General features: G+C 47.3%; 1 protein-coding gene across 1 annotated transcript in view; it reads left to right on the forward strand.

Annotated features, from left to right (window-relative positions):
- EHD4 (EH-domain containing 4) overlaps positions 1-19392 on the forward strand; it is a 55010-nt gene that overhangs the window by 22080 nt on the left and 13538 nt on the right. The window contains exon 3 of the mRNA XM_011989263.1: positions 14508-14920. Within this exon, the coding sequence (XP_011844653.1) occupies positions 14508-14920 (413 nt within the window). The remainder of the gene's footprint in view (positions 1-14507; positions 14921-19392) is intronic.

Raw genomic sequence — 19392 nt, forward strand, 5'->3', positions numbered from 1 at the left:
ATGCCTATTTTATTTTGTTTTATTTTAATTTAATTTTACTTTATTTTATGTTTTATTTTATTTTGAGACAGGATCTCGAGGCTCTGTCGCCCATGCTGAAGTGCAGTGGCATGATCACAGCTCACTGCAGCCTTGACCTCCTGGGTTCAAGTGATCCTCCCACCTCAGCCTCCTGAGTAGCTGGGACTACAGGTGCATGCCACCATGCCCAGCTAATGTTTTGTATTTTTTGTAGAGATGGGATTTCACCTTGTTGCCCAGGCTGATCTCAAACTCCTAGGCTCAAGTGATTCACCTGCCTCTGCCTCCCAAAGTGCTGGGATTGCAGACAGGAGCCACTGTACCCAGCCTCAGTGTATACATATTTCAAAACAGCATGTTGGACATGATACAATTTTTCTTTATCGATGTAAAAAAATAAATGAAATAGAGACTAATCCAAAAAATGTGCAGATGTAACTCTAAGATGCATTCCTAGAAGTGGAATTTTGGAATCAAAAGGAACTGTGGTCTTTTTATGTTAGCTGGTGCCAAAAATGCCACTGTGGAAGGCACGCCCATTTACACGCCCACCATCTCATTACAATTCTAATTTTCATTCCTCATGGTTAGTGTGGTTGAACATCTTTTCATATATACCTTTCTAAAGTATTTCCTTTTCTGGAGGTATTTGACTGTTTTGAAATACTGTTGGTAACTACATGGACTTCTTTTAGCAAATAAGTGAGTCATTTTTTTTATAAGGAGCCCCGTGTGGATTCCCATGGTTCCCACTGACTGGGTCTTTCTTTCCATCTGTGACGTAAGCCCAGAAATAACTGTCTCTGAGTAATAGTTTGGCTTGAGGAGCCGGTTAGCTGATAACTTAATTGCTAGAGCTGGTCTGCAGAGCTGGCTGTTGTCCACAAGCATGCAGGACACTTGTGCAATGCCAAGATGTTTGAAAAGAGGAACAGGGCAGGGCGAGGGGCAGGGTCTTCAGGTCAGAAGTTGCTTTCCAGCCCTTCTTGACCCCAGTTGTCATCCCCTTGGTTTAACATTTCTCTTTAGAAAACTGTAACCTGAAGAAACATTACCTTTGCCCTTCTGAACCACAGAATGACAAGATGCATTGTCACGGTCAAAGCCTTGTTTATAAATGTTTGGCCTCATCACATTTGGGTGGAGTCTGTTGGCATTTTGCCTCAAGAAAATTCAGTGCAAGTAATGTTTGCCAAGCTAACTCCGTCTGATTTATAGACATATTGTATGAGACTTTCTTGGCTGACTTATACACAAAGCCCACTTGAAAAATGAGGAATGGACAATTTCCATGTGCGTGACACGGGATTCCTGGATCTGTTCATCCTAATATATAACAATATCAGAAGGTTAGATGGGGTGACTTCTTAAGCATCCTTGGAAGTCATTCATTCCACAACCCTTCCTCGGATAGTTTCTTTCAGTATAGGGTTGTTTGGAATTGGATGACAATAAGTTAAACTTTAGGGCAACTAATTACACCTATAGAAACATTCAAGGACCATTGGCCGGGTGCGGTGGCTCACGCCTCTAATCCCAGCACTTTGGGAGGCCAAGACGGGCAGATCACGAGGTCAGGAGATCAAGACCATCCTGGCTAACACGGTGAAACCCCGTCTCTATAATAATACAAAAAATTAACTGGGTGTGGTGTCGGGCACCTGTAGTCCTAGCTACTCGGGAGGCTGAGGCAGGAGAATGGCGTCAACCCAGGAGGCGGAGCTTGCAGTGAGCCGAGATTGCGCCACTGCACTCCAGCCTGGGTGATAAGCGAGACTCCATCTCAAAAGACAAACAAACAAACAAACAAAAGAAGAAACATTCGAGGACCTTCAAATCTGCCCAAATGCTATAGCACATGAATCCAGTGGAAGGGATGTAATAAAATGAAACTTATGGTTTGATAATGGTGTCATTTAGAGTTGTTCATTCAGTATTCCTGTAGCCATCTGAAGGGTCATCTTAGGCTGGCATCGTAACTAGTTCGTGTCCGTACTAAACAGATGCTGAGCTAAATCGATTTTCCTGGGAATTTGACTTTTTATTTCAAAGAAGCTTACTGTTTGGAACCACCCTATATGGCTAAAATTTAAGATCCAGAAAGAATCCTTATTGATCATCTGACTCACAGCTATAGAAACTGAGGCCCAGCAGAATGCAATGGTTAAGCCAGGCTCCAGGACTTACAGGATTTTCTTGTTACATTTTTTACCAACTTCCCTCTCCAGCAAAGAGCCTAAAATGACTGATAATACCGAGTTGCTGTCTTTCTCCAGGGCTCAGCCTTCTTTAAATGGGCCTGCTTCTTCATCTGATATTTCATCTGAGATGGAAAGTGAGATACGAAACCCAATTTTCCCTTTCACTTGGTCACATGCCCAGAAGCAGCAGCGTTCAGTGGCCTGAGTAATGGCCTGGAACCTTCCTCTGTTCCCATGTCTGTGGCGTGGCATGAACCTGTGAAATGGGGCTCTCCCGCCCTTGCCCTGGAGGGGCCTTCAGGGACAAGTGGCTCACCCATCTGTTATTGTCACAACATCCCCCAGAGGAAGGAGGGACAGGCTGTGAGGTTAGCTTGTTTATTTTATGAGGAAACAGGCACAGAAAAATTAATTTACAGAGTTTTGGGCAAAATCCCAAAGGAACGAGGAGTGGGAAGAGCAAAGAGCAGATAAACAGCACAACGCCGTCCCGGGCACGCCTGGTTCTTGCTTTTACTTAAAGTAGGTTCAGTGGCCACACCCACTTCAGGCTAGGTACCGGGAGACAACCTTCGGGGTTTTCTGGTAGCCAGTTACATTCTCCGAGAGATGGCCATTACCAGCTGAAAGCTTTGAGGTGAACTCACATCCAGCCTCTGCAAAAGGAGCCTGGGAACCTGTGTTCCCTCTGGACAGTCTCCCAGACCGGGTTTGGTATCAGCCCCTCCCCGCCACTGCCCTGCGTCTGGTCAGCTGGGGAGAAGGGGGCAGGGAGGAGGGAAGGCCGGTGGAGCAGAGCCATTCATTCTGTGGCTTATTTTGTCATCAGCAGTTCCCATTGCTCCCGCTGATTGGGGGCCGCCTCTTCCTCGGGGGTGTAGTTGCTGAGATACTGCTTCCCCCTCAGGGTGGTGCTCGGCACACCCAGCATAGCCTCTGGCAGGAAAGTGCTGGAATTACCTTCACCAAAAGCGCCATTGTAGAAGAAAAAGAACAGCCTCCTCAATAATAATGCAAGTGGGCCAATCATTTTTACAATATGCATATTTGTTTTCTTGATATAAAAATAATATATATTCATGGTAGAACACTTAGAAAAACATAAATCGAAAAGGAGAAAATAAAGTACAGTCACCTCTGATTCTACCATCCTGGTGCACATATGGTGCAGCGCAGTGGGTGAAAGCACAGGCTCTGGGATCCGAGACCCTCGGTTTGAATCTGGGCTCCCCTGAGAAACAGCTGTGTGCCTTGGATCGGTTATTTAACCTCTCTGAGTCTTTTTTCTTCCCCTGTAAAATGGGGGTAATAAAAGTACCTACTTCGTGGGATTGTTGCAGGGATTACAAGGTTGTAGTGATAATGGAGCTCACAGGGCAATGCAGGAATGTAGTAAGAGCTAAGTAAATATTTACTGCAGTTATTGATTTATAGCTATCATTTTGCTCTCAGCCAGGAGGACATTTTCAGAAGCAACCTTTTCTAGTTGCAAAGTAAACTCAGCCTGGAAACAATGCAGAGACTCCTTGCCCTGAAGTGACTGTTATTATTAACTAAAGGGACTCTTTTCGAAAGTGCATTTATAATAAATACCTGATTGATCCCAGGTAGTTGATGTTTACTTTGAGATGATTTACACTTCCCCACTTAGTAACAACCCTTTTTAGAAACGCATACCACTATTTAAGCAACTAACCCTGCCAAATTGCTAAAAATCGTTACATTTCTTGTTCAAGTGAATTCACTTGATTAAACCAATTTTACTGTATTTTATTGTGATAAGAACACTTATGAAATCTACCCTCTTTACATATTTTTAACTATCCATTACAAGCACAATGTGGCTATAGGCACAGTGTGGTCCCACAGATCTCTGGAACTTACTCATCTTGCCTAACTGAAATTTTATGCCGGTTGATTACCAAAGCCCCATTTCCTTCTCCCCACAGCCTCTGGCAGTCACAGTTCCCCTCTCTGATTTTGTGTGTTTGACTATTTTACGTGTCTTATACAAGTGGAATTAGGTATATCTGTCCTTCTGTGATGGGCTTATTTCACTCAGCATGTTTTTTTCCTCAAGGGCCATCCATGTTGTTGCATATTGCAGAATTTCTTTTTTAAGGCTGAATAGTATTCCACTGGGTGTGTACACCGCCTTTTCTCTATCCATTCATTCATTGATGGATGCTTTTGTTATTTCTACATCTTGGCTGTTGCCATTAAGTGTCCATCAATGAATGAATGGATAAAGAAATTATGCCAATAATGCTGAAGTCAACATGGGTGTGCAGGTATCTCTTCAAAGTCCTGATTTCAGTTCTTTTGGACAAATACCCAAAGTGGGATTGCTGGATGATATGATAGTTCCATTTTTAATTTTTGGAGGAATAAACCAAATGTCTTGAACACCTACTGTGTTCAGTAGTAATTCCAGGGCTTGTAGTGGTGAATATAATAAGGAGTGGAGTCTCTAACCTCAGAATTTCTGTCTTATAATCAGCAAATTTATATACCATTTCAGAGTATAAGTGCTACAAAGGAAATTCATTAAAGCCATAAGACTGTGTCCCCCAGGAACCTGATTTGATCGTGTGAGGCATCTGCAGTGGGCCTTTGGGTTACAGACACAGTGAAGACTTGGCCCTGCTCTCAGGCTGCGACAGACCCCATCAGGAGGAAACAGGAAAGGCAGTTCTGTACACTGGGTGGGGAAGGCCACCCAGAGGAAGGTGCCCCAGAGGGATGAGTGGCTGTAGATGGAGAAGAGGAAAGGGCATTCCAGGCAGAAAGAAAGGCCTGGGCAAGGGTGTGGAGACAGGGAAGTACAGGATGCTACTGGGGAATAGCAAACAGCCCAGTGTGGTTTGTGCAGTGGAGAGGGTGGGGCTTAGTAAGAGACTATGGGCAAAGGTTGAGAGTTGAGGCAGAGGCTAGTCATGGAGAATTTGTCCTGTAAACATTTATTTTAGAAGTAATCAGGGACACTCACAGTTTTGGAGATTATCTCTGGGTTCTAAGAAGGGGTGGGGATGGAACCTGGATTGGTGAGGATGGAACAAGAAGGCACTCTTGGTGCCTGTCTCGGGCTGGCTGCTCACTGCACTGGGTGCTGGAGGGACACAAAGGTGAACATGAAGCCAGGAGAGCCTGGGGTTGCACAGACAGAGCCACACAGAAAGTGCTGGGGGCAGGGGTAGGAATGCCCACATGGAACTGGAGCTGCTAACTCTGGGAGGGGTGGGCAGGGCCTCGAAAAGAGGAGAGATTTGAGCAGAGTCAGGCAGTGTTCCGTCACCACCACAGGCAAGTGGCCCTGCCCACCGCAGGAGTGGGAGGAGGGACATGGCAGGAGGGGCCCAGCTGCATTTCTGCCTGTGCTGCATTGCCTTGCATCCTTTCATTAACACACATCTATCTTCCTTCCTTCCTTTCTTGCTTGCTTGCTTGCTTTCTTGCTTTCTTTGTTTTATTTTCCTTCTTTCTTGCTTGCTTGCTTGCTTGCTTTCTCTTCTTTTCTTTCTTTCTTTCTTTCTTTTTTTTTTTTAAAATATAGACAGGGCCTCACTCATCCAGGTTGGTCTTGAACTCCTGGGCTCAAGTGATCCTCTTGCCTTGGCCTCCCAAAGTGCTGGGATTACAGGTCTGAGCCACCACACCTGGCCATAGACACACATCTTGTTTAAAACTCGTAATTAGAAACTTGGCTCTGAAAATAAATTTAAGCATTATTTTTGTCTTGTTCTATTAAAAATAGACTGCCAAATTTGACCTGAGCTAGGGAGCAACTGTTCTAACCCCTTATACCATTTCCTGGTGGTTCTTTCTCCGGCCAGGATGGAGGACCACAGTTTCCACAGGGGCTGTGACGGGAAGCCCTTGATTGGGTAGAAGGGGCTCCTTCCTTCCTGCCCCCTCCCTTTGTTCCCAGAACGTGGAGCCGGGAATGCCAATCTGGGATCTTCCGCAGGGCAGATTCTTTCTCCTAGTTCCCCAAGCTGTGCAGCTTTTGGGTCCTTTGGCAAAGAAAGAAACTATATTTTGAAACAACAGGACTAATTACATCTCTTTTTTGTTCCATACTAATACAGTTTTCACTGGAAGGTCTTAAAGAATTGAAATTTCTATTGCATGAATAAGTGTTGAAAATATACTGAGCACTGTGGGATGGTTCTATGGTTATGTTGAGTCCTGCGCCCACAACACACACTCGTACGTGCAAACACACATAGGTCCAGATCGGTCCATGCCCCAGGCCACGTTGCATTGTGCCTAGCTGAAACCAATTCTCACAAACTTGGAGCATTCTCACTCCTGATCTGTCACCATGAGAGGCTCTCATCACTTTGGCCAGAAATCAGGATGCAGGTTAGCCGCTTCGAGTGGTTCTTAAGGCCGATTTCCTCTAAAGCTTTAAGACTTCTACCTTAGCTTCGTTCATCTCCATATACAGCCAGCTTAGGTGTGTAGCCCCTTGATGAACAGATTTCAACTTCCTGGTCCATTCAGCAGTTTGTGGAGATGTGTATCTTTAAACAAGTTTAGCAGCCTTGGGATTTTTCTTTCTTTTCTTCCTATTTACTTTTGCTTTTTAAGTCAATTTTGTAGAAGTATAACATATGATTAAATGCACCTTTGTTTTTTTTTGAGATGGAGTCTCTCCCTGTCACCTAGGCTGGAGTACAGTGGTACAGTCTCGGCTCACTGCAGCCTTCGCCTCCCGGGTTCAAGCGATTCTCCTGCCTCAGCCTCCCGAGTAGCTGGGATTACAGGTACCCGCCAAAAATTAGCCTGGCTAATTTTTGTATTTTTAGTAGAGACAGGGTTTCACCAAGTTGGCCAGGCTGATCTCGAACTCTTGACCTCAGGCAGTCCACCCGCCTCGACCTCTCAAAATGCTGGGATTACAGGCATGAAAAATGTATCTATTTTATCTAATTGTATAGTTTGGTCAATTTGACATATTTGCATACCCATGTGACCACGGCCATCATGAAGTTATAGAAACTTTCCGTCACGCTGAGACGCTACCTGTTTGTCCGTTCCACTCACCAGCTGGGCTCCCGTCACAGCCAGCCACTGCCTGCTTTCTGTCACCATAGTTTAGCTTTGCCTGTTTTAAAATCTCATAGGAATGGAATCCCCCCAGAAAGCACTCTCTGGTGTCTGTCTTCTTTCACTCAGCATAATGTGTCTGACATTCAGCCATGCAGTTCATTCAGCAGTTCATTCCTCTTCACGGCTGAGTGGTATTCCACTGAATAGTTGTGCCACCGTGTATCCATCCCATCCCGTTGAGGGACATTGGGATCACATCCAGTTTGGGGCTTATAGAAGTGTGTCCCTCGGTGACCGTTCCAACCACGTCCTAGACACTCCATGATTACTCACCAATCCATTTTTCACTTTTGTCTTTGAAGTGTCTTGTAAAATTCCAAGATGTTCAGTGTACTCTCAATGCCCAGAGACATGTGTTCCAAAAGATTGTTTAAAGCCAGTATTGGGAATTTTGAACAGATTTTTTCACAGAAAACATTCAGTCCTCTCAGAAGCATTGACTGAGACCTTCTCCTAGTCAGCACTGTTCTGGGCTGTGACCAGCAGGTAAGAAGGCCTACCCTTATGGCTCACAGCCCAGCAGGGTTGTAGGACTCCTGTAGGATCCCAGAAGAACAGGGGCCGCTTCTCAGAGGACACAGAGCTTGGTCTCAAAGGCTGAGTCTGAGCTGTTGTGTCTCTACCCAGCACTGAACACCAGGTGGATGCACCTATGAACTGGGCTGTCTGTAAGAACTGAACAATGCACATCCAGACCAAACACAGTCCACTCAGAATTGTAAAAACACTATATAGGCCAGGCACGGTGGCTCACACCTGTAATCCCACCCCTTTGGGAGGCTGAGGCAGGAGGATCACCTGAGCCCAGGAGTTTGAGACCAGCCTGGTCAACATAGTGAGACCCATCTCTATAAAAAATTGTTTTAAAAATTAGGAAGGCATGGTGACGCACACCTGTGATCCCAGCTACTTGGGAGGCTGAGTCAGGAAAATTACTTACACCAGGGAAGTCAAGGCTGCAGTGAGCCATAATCACCCTACTGTGCTCCAGCCCACATGACAGAGTGAGACCCTGTCTTAAAACAAAGGTCAGGTGTGGTGGCTCACGCCTATAATCCCAACACTTTGGGAGGCCGAGGCGGGTGGATCACGAGGTCAGGAGATCAAGACCATCCTAGCCAACACGTTGAAACCCCGTCTCTACTGAAAATACAAAAAATTAGCCAGGCGTGGTGGCTGTGCCTATAGTCCCAGCTACTCGGGAGGCTGAGGCAGGAGAATGGCGTGAACCCAGGAAGCAGAGCTTGTATTGAGCTGAGATTGCGCCACTGCACTCCAGCCTGGGCAACAGTGCATGACTCCATCTCAAAAAAAAAAAAAAAAAAAAAAAAAAACCGCTATGCATACCAAACAAAACAGCAGCTGAGCACCACATTCAGTCTGAGGCCTGTTGGTTTCCAACCTTGTTCTAAGTGATCGCTTCCTTCACAGGCCTAGTTAGCACTGCGTAGCTAACCTCTAGTGTTCCTGGGAACCTAACCACCCTCTAGTAGAACCTTTGGAAACATTCATTATTTTTATCCTTCTGGGTACAAACGTGTGCCCTGCTTTATCCCAGCCAGCGTGGGTATGTACAGGACTTTCCTGAGCTGGGGAGTGTCTGTGATTAAAATCATAGATTCAGTTGAGGAGCAAGCTGGAAGCTTTAAGACCTGCTGGTAGGAAAGGAAGGCCACTGGGCTTCTGTGAGTCTGCTGCTCCATTGACCGCAGATGAGCAGTGGTTTTGTTCCCTTGGTATCTTGTTATCTTCTTCTGAGCACTGATTCTCTCACTCGTCAAGCATTGGTGCACTGTCACCTTCTCCCTAAATAATTTTCTTTCCTTCTATAACCGCAGACTGTGCTTCTCCTACAAATATTTCTTGCATCCCCACTGTGTGCCAGGCACTGGATACAAAGATTTTTAAAATAACCAGTAGATAGCATTTTGGGCCGCTTTCTAGATGCCGAGGTGATTCTAAATGCTTCACTTATATGAACTCTGCAGCTCCTGAGGCCTGTGGATACTATTATCAGTCCTAGCGTAGCCCTAAGACACTATTATTACAGATGAGGAAATGAAGCACAGAGAGGTGAAGTAACTTGCCCAAGGTCACAGAACTAGTAAGTGATGGAGCCGGGAAGGTCCCAGGCAGTCTGGGTCCAGGGCCCACGTTGTCCACCACTGTCTTGTGTGACCATGATGAAGACATGGTTCCTACGGTTAGAGAATATATAATCTAATGAGAGAGACCAGCCCATCCCTCTGATTTTAATACCCTGTGTGAAGTGGTGCCATAGGCAGCACAGGCAAGGGAACTCAGGATGGGGAGCAGTTGAGGAAACCAGAGTAACCACAGCTCACATTTGCTGAAAGTTAACAAAGTCTCAACGCCATGAAAGCATTTCTCATGTAATTACTTAACAACTCGATCTTACAGGTGAAAAAAACTGGAGCTTAAAGTTACATAATGTCGCCAGGCACGGTGGCTCAAGCCTGTAATCCCAGCACTTTGGGAGGCCGAGACGGGCGGATCACAAGGTCAGGAGATTGAGACCATCCTGGCTAACCCGGTGAAACCCCATCTCTACTCAAAAATACAAAAAACTAGCTGGGCGAGGTGGCGGGCGCCTGTAGTCCCAGCTACTCGGGAGGCTGAGGCAGGAGAATGGCGTAAACCCGGGAGGCGGAGCTTGCAGTGAGCTGAGATCCGGCCACTGCACTCCAGCCTGGGCGACAGAGCGAGACTCCGTCTCAAAAAAAAAAAAAAAAAAAAGTTACATAATGTCTAACTTAATCAAAGTTGGCCCAGATATTTTGAAGAATGACTAGGATTTGGGCTGGATCTCTAGGCCCGATATAAACCATAGAGGAAGGGTTTGCCAGGGCCAGGGCCCAGCATGGGCAAGAGCAGGGAGCTTGGGTGAGTTTTAAAATCCGTCTTCAAATAAGCATGTTTCAATTCTGCATTTCCTGGACCTGTGATGCACCACCTAAACATCTATTGGTAACTTTTTGAAATAAAAGGAAATAATACTGCTTTAAATGTATTTGATTTGTTTTGTTGCTTGCCAACCAACAGGAACATAAACCTATCTGTACAATTCCCCCACCCTGGTATTGAGTCTAGACAGTGATCCTCAAACTGCACCACGCATTGCAGTCATCTGGGGAGCTTCTCAGTGCAGACCGCCAGGCTCAGTCCCCGGGGTTCTGATTCAGTGGTTCTGGGGAGGGGCCTGGGAGTCTAAATTTTAGCAAAGCCCCTTATTTCATTCCAATACAGGAACAGGCTTTGACGATCAGTGGTCACTAGGTCCTTCTGAATGACTGTTTTCCTTTAGCAGGCAGACTAAATGATATGTTGGGAGTTAGATCCGCTGGGATTTTTGGGTAGCTAGGTCTTTGGTGCCTGAGTCCTCCATGATGCAAGAATCAAGCAGACCTATTCAGCCTTAGGAGGAGGGAGACTCTGACACATGCTACACCACAGATGGATCTTGAGGACCTTATGCTGAGTGGAAGAAGCCAGGCGCAAAAGGACACGTCCATGAAGTACCTAGAGTAGTCAGATTCATAGAGACAAAAAGTAGAATGGTGGTCGCCAGGGCTGGAGAGAGGAAGGGAGAATTCGTGCTTGATGGGTTCAGAGTTTCCGTTGGGGGAGGTGAAAGAGTTCTGGAGCTGGGTGGTGGTGATGGTTGTACAACAGTGTGACTTATTTAATCCCACTGTGCAGTACGCTTAACGTGCTTACAGTGGCAAAATAATCCTGACTTTGTAGGGGAGGTGGTAAGCAGACCAGCCTCTCCCAGCGTTGATCATTCCTTGCTCTCTTTTGGACACGGCGATTTCTACTCCTTTGACTGTGTTGCCTGATGTGTGACAGGCAGTCCTCCTACACCTGCTCGGGGACAGAACAAACACAGCTCTGCCTACCTGTACTTCTCGAACTGTATTAAGCTCTCATTGTTGCTTTAACACAAGAAAATATGGATATACACCTGTCCTGCAGACATGAGTATTGGCATCACTTACAGTAAACCTAAATCTGGCAACTCTGTTCCTAATAACTTTTGATTTCACTAGAGCATTGAAATGGAATCTTTTTTAAAAATACTTAACTGTTGGGAACTCCAATTTAAGTTAAAGTGTAAACACAAGTGTTGCAATCAAAGCTAACCATTCAACCCAGGCGGCCCCGAGAGGAAGAGAGACTGCATCTGCACGGCTGAGTTGGCGCGAGCACAGCTAGTGACAGCTGTGTTTCAGTTTGGGCGGCAGGTTTCTTTCGGAACTGACAGTAAGAGGTATTCCGAAATCTTAAATGGGGGTGAGGGGAGGATTGTTTACCAACTGTGGTTCTCTCTTTGTGTGTGTGTGTGTGTGTGTGTGTGTGAGACAGGGTCCCACTCTCTCACCCAGGCTGGAGTACAGTGGTGTGTCCATGGCTCACTGCCTCAAACTCCTGGCCTCAAGTGGTCTTCCTGCCTCAGCCTCCCAAGTAGCTGAGCCCACATGCATACGCCACCACGCCCAGTTAATTTGTTTTTATTTTTTGTAGAGACAGGGTCTCACCATATCACCAGGTGGTTTCAAACTCCTAGCCTCAAACAGTCCTCCCGCCTCTCCCTCCCAGAGTACTGGGATTACAGGCATTAGCCACCGCGCCCAGCCCTATCATCGCTTTCAATAGCAAACCAAAGAAGCTGATTCTAACTCATTTAAGCAGGAAAGAAAATGTTTTGGAGAATTTTTCACAGGATCAATGGGAAAGTTGGAGAACTAGGCTTAGAGAAGAGTTAGGAAGCCGCCGCCACCGTGAATAAATTCTTATTTTCACTGTGTCTTTGTGTCATTTCCCTAAGGTTCAGCCCTCCTCTCTGGCGGAAGGAGGTGAATGTCTAACTCTAGATCACATGCCTATGCCCCAGCTTGCTAAGGAGTGGGGCGAGGGACTCTCTGCCACACCTTCAGCCCCACAGCCCGTAATGGATACCCCCCGACCCAACAGGAAGGGTATTCAGCAAAAGCAACTCACGCTCACTCCATGTGCACCCTGGACACAGCATTTTCTTTGATTTGTTTCTGAACCTTCAGACACCCCAGCTGGTCGCTAGGAAGACCACGTGGGTGAGTGGTCAGGTCAGCATGGTGAATCAATCATCTCTCCTGGAAAAGCAAGGCCCCATGCAGGTCCATCTTCCACCCCAGCAGGGTGGCTGCAAAGCATCTTCCCGGCACCCAGCGAACAGCCAGTTCATTCATCCTCTGAGGACCTACAGTCCTGTGGGCTAGGGCTGTCTGTGCACACGTTTGTCTCAAATGACGGTAGCACTTTGTGTTACCCTAGGGGGCAGTTTGTTCTGGCCTTTCGGGACAGAACTCAGAGTGAAACCTTGACTCTAAATCTTTGCATACTATGCGTGACCCTGTCAGTAGGTTTTTGATTTTCCTCTGACCTAAACTGGCTGTTGACAGCAATGAAAATAAACTCTGGCCCACTTTCCGAGAACGGCCCTTGTCTTCCTTATCCCCGAGGAGTCAGGGAGTGCGCAGTGAGACAGAACAGAGAGATGAAAAGCACGAACTGGAAGTATCCACGCGTGTGGCGGCATAAACACCACACTCCGAACGGCGGCCTCCTAGTGGGGGGAAGCACTCGGGGAGGGGTGCACGGGGGGCTTCAGCATTACCGAGTGTCTTGTTTTCTTTATGAAAAATGGACCTGAATCCAGGTGGCTTGTTCAGCTATTCCTCTAACACCTGTTCTTCAAATGCATGGAAACCTCAGTCCGCAGACCCTCTTTATTTTCACCTAATAGATTGTTCCCCTCAGATACTTCCTCCTCTGCCTTAGATCCACACCTTCTCCACCCCCACGGCCAACCAGGGTCTGACAATCGCCGTTGACGTTTTTGTATTTGTGCTATAGTCTGTATCCATGGATGGCTGAGTATTTTGTATTTTAGCATTTTGCGTGAATGTTACCATGCTGTACATATCCTTTTGAAACTAAGTTTTTACTCTCGTTCTTTTCTGGAGATTTGCCTGTGATGACAAGTGAAGATCTCGATCCGTCTCACCACTGTATTTTGTTATCTGAAGAAACTAGACTTGGTTTTAAAACGTATCTGAAATAGCAAACAAAGCGAAGTGTCAACATTTGTTAAAATTATGTGACAGGTACATCAGCGTTCATTATATGACTTACAGATGTTTACGTATGTTTGAAAGTTTTCAAAATCTAAAAGAAGAGGGGAGACAACCCCTAGCGTGGGGGTCAGGCAAGGGGACATCTCAGCACTAGCTGGGCTGGATTGAGACTCTGCTTCTGCAACTGATGAGACTGAGATGAAAAGTCAACTTCGTGGGCTTGGCCTCCGCTTGTTTGCTTTTCGTGGGAATCTGCCTCCCTGGGGAAAGGCCGGAGAGCCTTGACCTTGGGCTGAAGAGTGTTTACGCAGCTGCATGATTTGTGGAGCTGGCCAGAATAGGCTGAACAGAATTTGCTGTGGGCCTGGCCATTTTAAAAAAAGAAATTGGCAAGAGACCATTTTACACAATGACTGTGAGATGTAATATTTTTAAAATATTTATAATATACCTGAGCTATAAATAGTCCAAAGATAAATATTCGATCACAACACCTGCTGGGCCAACCTTTGACCTCCTCAGCACTCTACAAACTTGGGTTAATTGAAGGTGAAGCCTCTTCTGTTGTGCTTACAGGATACCCCATGGGACGCCAGGTGGCCTCTGGTTCTCTTTCTTCTCTGTCTGGGCTTTCAGAAAAGTGAGACTTTTCAGAAGTAGGATCTTTTGACCCATGGCCTGTGTTTTTACAAAACCACTGATCAATTTTGCCATCAAGCAAAAGGTCTGTATTAGGTGAAATAAAACACTCATGAGGACCAAATGAAATTGCAGATATGGAAGTCAGCAATTCCCAAAGCGACCATGAGCCCCATTCTATTTCCCCCGTCCTCCTATGGAAGGGCTCCCCAGGTCCTTCCCGCCCAGATTCATCCAGACCATGATTTTCAAGTCACCAGGCTTCCACTGCCTCCAGGCTGGAGACAGGGCTGTCTCCCTGGCAGCTGCTGGAGAGCGAGACTGTTCCTGAGCCCTCCGGGAAACATGTCTCCTGCAGCAGTGGCCACACTGATGTGTCCTTCTCTCCACCCAGGCTATGACTTCTGCCAGGTCCTGCAGTGGTTTGCCGAGAGGGTGGACAGGATCATCCTGCTCTTTGACGCTCACAAGCTGGACATCTCAGATGAATTCTCAGAGGCCATCAAGGCCTTCCGGGGCCAGGACGACAAGATCCGTGTAGTGCTGAACAAGGCCGACCAAGTGGACACGCAGCAGCTGATGCGGGTCTACGGGGCCCTCATGTGGTCCCTGGGCAAGGTCATCAACACGCCAGAGGTGCTGCGCGTCTACATTGGCTCCTTCTGGGCGCAGCCCCTGCAGAACACAGACAACCGCCGGCTCTTCGAGGCCGAGGCCCAGGACCTCTTCAGAGACATCCAGAGCCTCCCCCAGAAGGCAGCGGTGCGCAAACTCAACGACCTCATCAAGCGAGCGAGGCTGGCCAAGGTAAGCCAGGAGACGCCCTGCACAGAGGCCAGGGGCTGGGACTCTGCTCTCTCCTCTCCGGAGGCAAGGTGGGTGGGAGGAGGCTCCGTTCCAGAAGGCTTAAGGAATGAACACGCCCTAGGTTAAGAATACAGCCTCAAGGTCAGGTGGCCCTGCCGACACCCTGGCTCCTGGCCCTGCACTCCTGGGCAGGTGACTAACGCTGTTCTCCAGTCTGTACCATGGAGCTAATAAGAGCACTTCACAAGGCGCTTATAAGGACTTGGGGTGGCAGTTTGTCAGTGTGACAGAGCACTTGGCATAGTGCCTGGTGCACAGGGAGGGGGTCAGTCAGAGCACCCGCTACATGGTAGCTGTTAGGATGTCAGGACGATAGGAATATAACCAGCCAAACCTGAGAGAGGTGGCACTGGTGAGACCAACAGGATGCTGAGAGGCCACTGCTAGTCCCCATGCACCAAAGGCCAGTGTTACCACCTGGATCCAGGGGAGCCCTGGGGAGAAGTTTGGCTCAGCCTTACCCTTGGAGTGTGCTGGTTTTGGGTCACAGCCCATCCTCATTCTGGGCTGCGGGCTGTGAGCCTGCATGCCTGGGCTCCTGGCTCTCCTGCCTCATAGCTGAGCCTTTCAGCAGCCCCGGGAGTGTGTGCCCAATGGGGCAGTGAGAGGCGACCTGCTGACATCCCTCAAGTGGCAGAGTCAATTCATGTCTCCAAAGAAAGAAAAGCATATCCCTCCTCCAAGAGAAAATATAGAGGAAAAAATGGCTCTTTAAAAAATATGTGCATGTTCCATAAAATCATTGTCCTCTAATGCTGGAAGTGCCCTTAGAGTTTTGTTTTGTTTTGCTTTCTTTTGTTTTTGAGGCAGAGTCTCTCTCTGTCGCCCAGGCTGGAGTGCAATGGCTGGATCTCAGCTCACTGCAAGCTCCGCCTCCCGGGTTCACGCCATTCTCCTGCCTCAGCCTCCCGAGTAGCTGGGACTACAGGTGCCCGCCACCGCGCCTGGCTAATTTTTTGTATTTTTGGTAGACACAGAGTTTCACCGTGTTAGCCAGGATGGTCTCGATCTCCTGACTTCGTGATCTGCCCACCTGGGCCTCCCAAAGTGCTGGGATTACAGGTGTGAGCCACCGCGCCCAGTTAGTCTAGTGAAGCTCAAACCTGGCTGATCATCAGAAGGAACATACATTCCCAGGCCCTGCCCCAGAGCTTCGGATGTAGGGGTGTGGGTGCACACATGGCCATGTGTGCATATGCATGTGTGTAAACGCGTCTGTGTGTGTGTGTGTGTGTGTGTGTGTGTGTGGAAAGCTCCCTAGGTGATTGGCTATGTGCCAGTCATGGTGTGGACACTACCACGAGTGCTCTGGGGAGGGTGACTACATGCCTGGCCAGGAGGCAGGGAGGGCTTCCCTGATGGTGACAACCGAGATGGGGACAAGCCTTCCTCCTTCTTGCTGCTCGTTAGCAGCCTGTTCTCGTGCCACTGTGCTCACAGGGCAGCCTCTTGCCTGGGTGAAAATGAACACCTCCCTGGCTGCTGCTGCCCCTCACATAGGACCTCGATGTCCTGTGTCCCTCTCTGTCACCTGTGTCACAGTGCGTGTGCACGCATTCCTCCCATATGGCTCAGCTAACCTGCAGCGGTGTGGTGCTTGTGTGAGTCACCCTTCTTTATCCATTCTTCCTGGTCCAAGTGGCTTCCTTTCCAGAACTACAAGCCATTTGTGTTCCCGTTCTGCAAGGCAGTTGTGCTAACTAGTTTGTAAATCCACTTACGTGCAGCTCTCCTGAAATGATTTCTCCCTCGCCCTTGTCCTGGACCTAATGCTTGGTAGCAGGAAGGCTGTTTTTCCGCTCGGTGATCCCTTGGTTTGTGGTGTTTCCTTTCTCCAGCAGGTACAACTGAACAACCTTCGGGGTATGTGACACCCCACGTTATTTTATAACCAAAGTTGGTGACTCATGTCATAGGCTTTGCAGATTTTGACATTTTTTTGAACTATTTTTAAATGCTCATGTACATTCTTCATTTACCAGTTATTGCTGAGGACCCAGTGACTGGAAATGCTGCTGTATTCAGTCATATAAATAAATAAGGAGGCCAGGCACAGTGACTCACGCCTGTAATCCCAGCACTTCGGGAGGCCGAGGCGCGCGGATCACAAAGTCGGGAGTTCAAGGCCAGCCTGGCCAACATAGTGAAGCCCCATCTCCAGTAAAAACACCAAAATTAGCCAGGCATGGTGGCAGACACCTGTAGTCCCAGCTACTCAGGAGGCTGAGGCAGGAGAATCACTTGAACCCTGGAGGTGGAGGTTGCAGTGAGCCAAGATTGCGCCACTGCACTCTAGCCTGGGTGACACTGCGAGACTCTGTCTCAAATAAATAAATAAATAAATAAGGAGCAGAAAGCTCTCTGGAAATACCAGGCACCTTAACCCATAGAGCTTCCCTGCCATCCTTGAGCCTTGGGCCCTCTGAACGGGCCAGTGTGGCCTGGGTTTGGAGAGGCACAGAACACTGCTCTATATTCTGACGCCGTGAATAATGAAAACCCTTGTGTGGATGTGGGGAGTGGGGACGACAAACTTGCTGAGCTTACTTGTAGGAAAAAGGCTTGTGGGTTTTTTCCTCCTAAGAATAGTATCTGGCTTGTTCCTTTTCACAAAGGAAAATGTTTGAAGTATGGGTATTTGCAGCCAGAGCTTCTCAGTGCCAGTCGCTCGTGGGCAGTGCCATGCTGAAGAGCGGGGACAGGAAGCGGGCTCACCCGGAGGAGAAGCCGGACTCAGCACGGTGGCCTTGGCCGCTAACTCATGACATTGACCTCATACCACCTGCAGTTCCATGTTCCACCACTGAACTTGCTTCTGCTTCAATGGACAGAGACTTACCTGAGTTTTTCTTTTCGGAGTGTTTATATTTCCCAAAAGTGCTTTTATTTTGGTTTATGAACCTTTCTCTTGATCCAGTTTTCCTTTTTCACATCAACAGTGTTCCAAAGCTCTGTAGTCTACCTTACGTGTGTTATTTTGTTTGATCCTGTTGACAGCTACACAGTGGGCATTTTTGTCCTCATTTCCCACCTGAGGGAACCGAAGCTCAGAAAGCTAAAGTCATGTCCCCAAGGCTTCACAGCCTGTAAGCTGCAAAGTGTACATTCAAACCTCGGTCAGTGTGACACCTCAGTCCAGAAAGCAGTCACCTGAAATCGGGAGTGGATGGCAGCTGCAGTACCTCCTCACACGTGTCCTTGTTTTCTGCACTGATCTGTTATTCTGTTTATTCTTTTAAAGTCTCCATCCACAGAAACCCTACAAAGTTTAGGTTTATCAAGCTGACACTTTGAAAACATGCAAAGGGTAAGTTTTCAGATGTCAGCTAAGAGGTGTCAAGTCTGAGTTGGGTTGTGGAGTATGTTTATTTATAGAACACCATAATGAACCAGGATTCATGGCCCATCCAGATAAAACAAGTGCGTCATCATTTTAATCACACTCCAAGTGTCATAAAGGTGACATTTTAATCACGTGAAAAGTAGATACTCTTCCCAAAGAGCTCTTGAAGTTTATTTCCCTGCTTTTTCTGTTTATATATTTTTTTCACAACTCTGTATTTAAGGAACAGGAAACCTTTAGAGTGGGTTTTTGGTTAGCCTCAAAGATCACTTCTTACAGTCTCAGTAGACATCCTTCTTGGAAGGCGGCTCACACTCTGAAATGCCAGTCAGGGTTCGTTTCATGATTCTTTAAAGGAAGCTGTTTTGCGAAAGCTCAAAAAAAGGGTTTGGAAAATATCGTTTACTTTTATTCAGCTATAACTAAAATAGCCAAATTAAAGAAATTAGACTCGTACAAATCCCAAACAGTGCAAGTTCACTGTCAGACCCCACCCTTTAGAAACATATTGCCCAACAATAGGAAAGGCTGTCACCCATTTGGAGATCTTTGCTCAACAAAAATGAGGCAACATTTGAGGAAGAAACAAGTAAAACTGAGAAAGAAGAGGAGAGCTCAGTGATTCTCAAGGTTCACTATAGTTCTGTGGAATTTAGCTTATTCTTTCAAACATAGACTCTTCTCAGTCACATGTGATGTGCAGAGCCTGGCTTTCCTGTCTGTTTGCACTGTCAAATTCCTTCTATAGGCCGGGCACGGTGGCTCACGCCTGTAATCCCAACACTTCGGGAGACCGAGGCGGGCGGATCACTTGAGGTCAGGAGTTCGAGACCAGCCTGGCTAACATGGTGAAACCCCATCTATACTAAAAATACAAAAATTAGCTGGGCGTGGTGGCGGGCGCCTTTAATCCCAGCAACTCAGGAGGCTGAGGCGGGAGAATCGCTTGAACCCAGGAGTCAGAGGTTACAGTCAACCAGGATCATGCCACTGCACTCCAGCCTGGGCGACAAAGCAAGACTCCATCTCAAAAAAAAAAAAAAAAAAAAACCCTCCTATAAAGAAATGA

Source organism: Mandrillus leucophaeus, unplaced genomic scaffold (assembly GCF_000951045.1).
Source record: "Mandrillus leucophaeus isolate KB7577 unplaced genomic scaffold, Mleu.le_1.0 Scaffold35, whole genome shotgun sequence".
NCBI lineage: Eukaryota > Metazoa > Chordata > Mammalia > Primates > Cercopithecidae > Mandrillus > Mandrillus leucophaeus.